The 7,936-nt window shown below is 27.2% G+C and overlaps 1 protein-coding gene across 1 annotated transcript in view; it reads right to left on the reverse strand.

Moving 5' to 3' along the window:
• Positions 1–5,481: 5,481 nt before the first annotated feature.
• LOC111684258 (lysyl oxidase homolog 2B) overlaps positions 5,482–7,936 on the reverse strand; it is a 2,982-nt gene continuing 527 nt past the window's right edge. Inside the window, exons 2-4 of the mRNA XM_046955807.1 lie at positions 6,163–7,133; positions 5,939–6,096; positions 5,482–5,859 (exon numbers count right to left, since the gene is read on the reverse strand). Of these exons, the coding sequence (XP_046811763.1) occupies positions 5,642–5,859; positions 5,939–6,096; positions 6,163–7,133 (1,347 nt within the window). The 3' untranslated portion in view covers positions 5,482–5,641. The remainder of the gene's footprint in view (positions 5,860–5,938; positions 6,097–6,162; positions 7,134–7,936) is intronic.

A 7,936-nucleotide genomic window follows, 5' to 3' on the forward strand; every position in this document is an offset into this window, starting at 1 on the left:
CTAGTCTATAGTCTAGTCTATAGTCTAGTCTATAGTCTAGTCTATAGTCTAGTCTATAGTCTAGTTTATAGTCTAGTCTATAGTCTAGTCTATAGTCTTGTCTATAGTATAGTCTATAGTCTAGTCTACGGTCTAGTCTATAGTCTTGTCTATTTTCTAGTCTTTAGTCTAGTCTATAGTCTATAGACTTGTTTATAATCTAGTCTAGTCTATAGTCTAGTCTATAGTCTTGTCTATTTTCTAGCCTTTAGTCTAGTCTATAGTCTAGTCTATAGTCTATAGACTTGTTTATAATCTAGTCTAGTCTATAGTCTTGTCAATAGTTTAGTCTATAGTCTTTTATATAGTTTAGTCTAGTCTATAGTCTGGTCTATAGTTTATTCTATAGTCTAGTCTGGTCTATAGTCTTTTTTGTAGTTTAGTCTAGTCTATATTATACTCTATAGTATAGTATATAGTCTAGTCTATAGTCTAGTCTATTCTATAGTTTAGTTGAAAGTGTGGTCTATAGTTCAGTCTATTGTCTGGTCTTTAGTCTTGTCTATAGTCTGGTCTTTAGTATAGTCTATAGCCTATTCTATACTCTAGTCTGTGGTCTAGCTAATAGTCTATTAAATGGTCTAGTTTTTTTGTAGTTAGTATAACCTTACAGTTGTTGTTTTGATTTCGTTGGGATACAGTGTAGCTTGTCACATTTCTTGTTATTTTTACAACTTGTTATGTCTGTGTCTCTGCCTGGTATGGTTTTTTATTTTTGGTTTTATGTTAAACCAACTTGATCATAATGGTCGCGAGCGCATGCGTGGGTGTCTATTGGCCAGTTTTTATATACAATTTTAATCAATTATTGTAGTGTTTTTATATATATATATATATTTTTTTTTGCATTTTGCCTCTTAAGTGGCGAAAGTTTTCATTTTATACAACTAATAAATTATTATTTTAAACATAAACAAGTATTTTCGCCATCAACAAATGACAAACGCATTTACACACACACACACACACACAATATTTATTATTGGTCATCTTTACGTGAACAGATTCGTTAATCACATGGAATCTATAAAACGTTTGAATGAATCAAGACCGAATGCTCGATTTGCAATTACGTTGCTAGCAAAGCTTACATACAACACACACACACACACACTTACAATACAAACAATAACTTACACTTTAAGTGCTCAGTACTGTATAGTAAATAAGCCACACTTACTATAGTTGTTTAAATAAAATACACTTGTTTGCTACTTGTTTGTATGTAGTATGTTTGTTTTTGTGTGTATAGGATTTCATAAATTCAATATTAAATAATCGTATTGTCTAGTACTCATAGTATTTGTTTTTGTTTAATTTGAGATTTTTTTTTTTAATTTTTTTTATTATTGTTCATTGTTATTGCTTTTACTAAGAATCCGTATTTGGTTTTAAATGTATTACAACAACCAGCTGATTATAGTTTTATTTGTTTTTGTTTGCTTGCTCTTTTTTTTTTTTTGTTGGTGTTATGAATTTTAATTGATTTATGGCAATGTTTTGTTTTTATTTCTCTATGATTAAGTTTTTTTTTTATTGGTGTTTTGTTTTAATTTATTGAGGTGGGTCTTTAAAAGATTTCTTATTTTGAAAACAAAAACTAAGCTCACCTAACTGGGTCATTAACTTTGGGACAATTGAAGAGATTTTTAATAACTCTTAAAAAAAATCAATTTAATTTAAGAGAAGTTTTTTAGAAATAGTTTAACTTATAAAATGTTAAACTTTATAAAATGTACTGTGACAAGATTTGGTCAATTTTGTGTTAAAAATAAAGAGAAATTTTCAATACTTGACATAAGAAAATATGACAAAAATTTACATATTTCGCCTTAAGCAGATATTTTGAAAATTTGGCATGTTTTGTCTTAAAAAAAATTGTCAAAAATTTTAAGAAAATATGACAAATTTTGTCATATGTTGATTTTGTTAAAATTTTCTGTATTTTATATTAAGAAAAATTTCAAAAATTTAAACAAGGAAATATGACAAATTTGGTGTTATAAAAATTTTACAAAATTTGTCATATATATAAGAAAATATGACAAATTTTGTCATATGTTGTCTTAAGATAATATAACATTATTTAGTATGTTTTATATTGAGGAGAAAATATTACAAATTTTGTCTTACAAAAATTCGAAACAATTTGTCACATTTTATTACGAATTTTGTCATTTGTTGTCTTAAGAAAAAGTTAGAAAATTTGGTATATTTTGTGTTAAGAAAATGTAAAAAATTTTGTCATATATATAAGAAAATATGACAAATTTGTTATATGTTTTCTCAAGAAAATGTGACAAAATTTGATATATTTTATATTAAAAATTATTACAAATATTTACATAAGAAAATATGACAAAATTTGTCTACATTTGACATATTTTGTCTACATAGAATTTGACAAAAAAAAATTACACTATGTGGCATATTTTGTCTTAAGAAAATGTAAAGAAAAATTATATTATTTATATTAAAAAGAAATACAAAAATTTACATAAGAAAATATGACAAAATATGGCATCATTTACCTTAAGAAAAAATGAAAAATTTTGGCATATTTTTTCTAAAGAAAATGTGACAGAATTTGCTTTTAAGAAAAAAAAAAACAAAAGAATTTAGAAATATCTTTAGAAAATCTTTATCCGGATAGAGTTTTTAGTATTAAAAAGAATTTTATTCGAATAAAAATTATTATACGGATATAGTTTATCTTTATCAGGTTAAAGTTTTTTATAGAAAATCTTTATACGGATGGAGTTTTTCTTTATCCGTATAAAGTTTATTTAGAAAATCTATATCTGCATAGAGTTTTCTTTAGAAAATCATTATCTTCATAGAGTTTTCTATTAGGGCTCTATAGTTGAAACGAAAAGTCGACTTTTCGACTTTTTACATTTAGTTAAAAGTCGACTTTTAGACTTTTTACATTTAGTTAAAAGTCGACATTTTTTTAGTATTTCATAAATAGTCGACTTTTTCCAAATTTTCGACTTTTTCCGACTTTTCGATTTTGTTCGAATTTTTTCGACTATTTTTTTACTTCGAGTTTTTCCGACTATTTTAGAATTTTTGATTTCTTTACATATTTTTAAAATTTTGGACTGTTTTTGACTTTTTTCTACTATTTTCGAGTTTTCGACTTTTTGACTAATTTCGACTATTTTTTTACTTCTATTTTTCCGACTATTTTAGAGTTTTTGACTTTTTTCTACTTTTTTAAAATTTTAGACTATTTTTAGCTATTTTCAACTTTTTTTCGACTATTTTTTTACTTTTTTCGAGTTTTCGACTTTTTACGATTTTTCGACATTTTAATTATTTTCGACTTTTTTTAGACTATTTTTTCTTTTTTTAAGTTTTTCCGACTATTTTTGAGTTTTTGATGTTTTTTTTTCCATTTTTTTAATATTTTCGACTATTTTTGCCTTTTTTCTACTATTTTCGAGTTTTGGACTTTTTACGTCTTTTTATGTCTTTTTTCGACTTTTTGACTTTGTTCGACTTTTCGATTTTTCCACTTTTCGACTTTTTTTTTTTTGATTTTTTTTACTTTTTTTTTGACTTTTATTTACAAAGTCGACTTTTCGACTATTTTCGAGTTATCGATTTTTTTGAGACAAAATAGTCGACTTAGACTTTTCGACAAAAATCTTATCCTAATAGATTTTTTTTAAATAATATTTTTATCCGAATGTAGTTTTCTGTAAAAAATATTTATCCGCATAGAGTTTTCTATGGAAAATCTTATCCTGATAAGGTTTCCTATAAAAAATCTTTATCAGGATTGTGTTTTCTATAGAAAGCCTTTGTACGAATAGAATTTTCTATAGAAAATATTATTACAGAAAATCTTTATTTGGATAAAGTTTTCTATAGAAAATCTTTATTCGGATATAGTAAGAAGATCTTTATTCGGATAAAATAAGAAAATTTATATTCGGATAAAGTAAGAAAATATTTATTTCTTTAGTTTTCTACAGAAAATCTTTATTCATAGTTTTTTAAAGGAAATCGTTATCCGCATAGAGTTTTCTATAGAAAATGTTTATGCGGATAAAGTTTTCTATTTGAAATCGTTCTCTATCTTTATTTAGATATTTAGATAAAGTTTATTTAGAAAATCTATATCAGCATAGAGTTTTCTATAAAAAAAAAAACATTATCTGCATAGCGTTTTCTATAGAAAATCTTAGCCTGATAGAAATTAAAAAAAAAATTATCCGAATGTAGTTTTCTGTAAAAAATCTTTATTCGCATAGAGTTTTTTATGGAAAATCTTATCTTGATAAGGTTTCCTATAAAGAATCTTTATCAGGATTGTGTTTTCTATAGAAAGCCTTTATCCGAATAGAATTTCTATAGAAAATCTAATAAAGTTTCCTATAGAAAATTTGTATCTATATAGAGTTTATTATAGAAATTTTTTATTTGGATAAAGTTTTCTATAGAAATTCTTTATTCGGATAATGTTTTCTATAGAAAATCTTTATTCGGATAATGTTTTCTATAGAAAATCTTTATTCGGATAATGTTTTCTATAGAAAATCTTTATTCGTATAATGTTTTCTATAGAAAATTTTTATTCGGATAATGTTTTCTATAGAAAATCTTTATTCGTATAATGTTTTCTATAGAAAATCTTTATTCGGATAAAGTAAGAAAATCTTTAAAGTTTTCTACAGAAAATCTTTATTCATATAGAGTTTTCTATAGGAAATCCTTATCCGCATAGAGTTTTCTATAGAAAATAATGTTTTCTATAGAAAATCTTTATTCGGATAAAGTAAAAAAATCTTTAAAGTTTTCTACAGAAAATCTTTATTCATATAGAGTTTTCTATAGGAAATCGTTATCCGCATAGAGTTTTCTATAGAATATCGTTTTCTATAGAAAATCGTTATCCGCATAGAGTTTTTTATAGAAAATGTTTATGCGTATAAAGTTTTCTATAGAAAATCGTTATATTTATCCGCAAACGTTATCCGGAAATGTTTTTAAATATATTTATCCAGATGAAGTTTTCTTAGAAATTTTCTTCATAAAATCCTCTGTTTTCTATTCGTTTTTACTTTTGCAATTGTTCTCTAAATATTTGTTATTGACATTATGAAAACGTTGAAAAGTAATTAACAAATTTATTTGATTTTTTTTTACTTTTTTTAAATTAACAACTTGAAACAAAAATGGTTTGTCTAACCAACAGAGGGACGGACAAATATATAGCAATATGAACCAAACAAACAATCAACCAACAATTGCAAGTAAAACTATTTAAAAACAACAAACGACCGTTACGCTTCAGTTAATTTCAAGTTCAAATATGATTATCACGTTTTATTATAAATAATTAAAAACAAAAAAAATGTAATAAACATAAAACATCAATAAACAATTGAAAAACTATAAAAAAAAGAAATTTAATTTTTTTTTTTGCAAATTTTTTTTATTTCTTATTTTTTTTTTAAATTAAGTACAATTTGGTTTTAAAATATTTGGCACTGATAATATTCACACTTTATAAAAATCACTTTTTATTGCATCACTTTATTTGCTTCACCTTTTCCGACAACTTTTATTAATTATATTAGATGAAGACAAATCAAGGCCTCTCTAGCCTACAGTTATCGACACGAGCATAGGTTTCGGTATATAGAAGATTACATATGGCAGCATTATTGTCAAAATTCATTTCGGACACTTTGAATTCGGGATTTATGGCAATTTTCAAAGTGTAAGAGCCGGTATTAAGTTCGGTTATATCAACCCATTGGCAGTCTAGATTATATAAATAGACATCGGAACAATTGACGGAAATACCTAAAAGAAAGAAGAAACAATTTAAAATCTATTTATAGAAATTTGGAAATACTTTGTCTAGTTTAAAAAAACATCTTACCTTGATCTCCAAAATTGGCACAATTGTATTTCTTAGGTATACCCGGCAAACATTGACTGTCCTCCAGACAAAAAGAGGCTTTATGACCCTGAGCCACCTTAACACCAGACATGTCAAATATATCGAAAGTAGCAAAAACCTCCATGCTGTGATAGTGCCTTTAATAACAAAATTTAAAAAAAATGTGTCTTTCTGTATAAAAGAAACATCCTTAGTCCACTTACATATGACACATATGCCATTCCCACATGCTCTTATCCTTAAACGGTCTAAAATCTGTATTGCCGGCATTTAAAGCACTCGCTGTAAATTTTAATAGACGACGTGTGGCATAACGCCAATTGGGATCATCACGTTGTATATCGTAGGCTTCATTAGCCACACAGTTCTCCTCCATTGCACACTGCATTAAAGCCATTGGACGATCTTCCAAATGAGCTGTATGTTCAATTTCATAGAAATCAACAACTAAATCTGGCGCCAAATGATTACATATCGCAACAGCGACATGATTACGTGTACCATGGCAAGAGGGTGGTGCACCACGTAAATGATCATGATGCAAACACTGACTTAGTGAGGTCTCATTGCCATAACATTCTGTACCACTAATAAGGGGTGGTGATATATCCGTACCACCAAAGTAATCGGTCTGTAAAGCGTCTTGAGCATAACCTAAGCCCAGCTGTTTGCATACAACATTAGCCTCCAGTAGAGACCAACCATCTGAACAAATAGTGCCCCATTTGCCATTATTCAAACGTACCTCTACACGACCCTCATTATGGCTTCTACCACCTCTTAGTCGTATGTCCATTCTATGGGTATAGTGTATTCTAAATTTAGGTTCATAATACTCAGGTCTTACTTCTGGTTCTGGCTCCAGACCAGCAGGGGCAATACATATAACACCGGCAGCTTCACTGGGTTCACAATCGTGTGTGCCCCAACCATCAAAATGGCAGTGTGTTAGTTCTTTTTCATGACCTTCACAGAAAATATTATCCATCCAGAAACGTTTCTTAGCTGGTCCAAAATAACCACTGTGCGTTACTTTTCTCAGACCAGGAAAGCCCAATTGTTCACAAACAATTTGACCTTCAGTAGCATCCCATTCATCATCACATACCGAACCCCAACGGTTATTGTGCAAAACCTCGATATTGCCTAGAAAAGTAAAACATTGAAAAATTGTCTAATATGCTATATTTTTCTCTTAACTGTTACTTGTTTGCAAATAAATCACCAAACTTCATTTCCAACTCTAAAACTTCTTTTGTGTGTCTATTTATATTTAAAGTTTTTTTTTTTGTCAGAACAATAAGCAATTTTAGAATTGTGGTTTTTAAATGTAACGACAAATTTGGAAAAATGGAACGTTTAGTTTTTTTTTTTTTTGTTAGCCAAATGAATAGCTTAAAAAAGTTTTCATTTCTAGGAAAAAAAAAGCTAAATTTTAAATAGATTTCAAAAACACACACAAAAAATTTTTTAATGCAATTTAGGTCACATTGTCTTTAAACTAGCATATACATACATGCGAACTCAAGTATATAGTTTATTCGAAATTTATATAGGATTTGGCGAAATAGTTGAAACATTTACATTGACACATTTTAACGATTAAATATAGTTAAACAACTAAATAATATGAAAAATGTGTAATAATAATATGATCAAAAAACTAAATGCATATTTTTGCAATAAAATTTACCAGACAAAAGTTTCTTTGCGGATAAACATTTTCTAAAGAAGACTTTATTTGGATAAAAATCTTGTAAATTAATTTAAATACAAAAAGATGTGTTTGGATAAAACTCTATTCACATACAAATTTTGTAAATAAATCTTTGCCCGGATAAAGATTATGAACTGCTTATCTAGATCAAGAAGAACTAGAACAGAACTAGAAAAGAACTAGAACAGAACTAGAACAGAACTAGAACAGAACTAGAACAGAACTAGAACAGAACTAGAACAGAACTAGAACAGAACTAG

The sequence above is a fragment of the Lucilia cuprina genome, chromosome 6 (assembly GCF_022045245.1).
Source record: "Lucilia cuprina isolate Lc7/37 chromosome 6, ASM2204524v1, whole genome shotgun sequence".
NCBI lineage: Eukaryota > Metazoa > Arthropoda > Insecta > Diptera > Calliphoridae > Lucilia > Lucilia cuprina.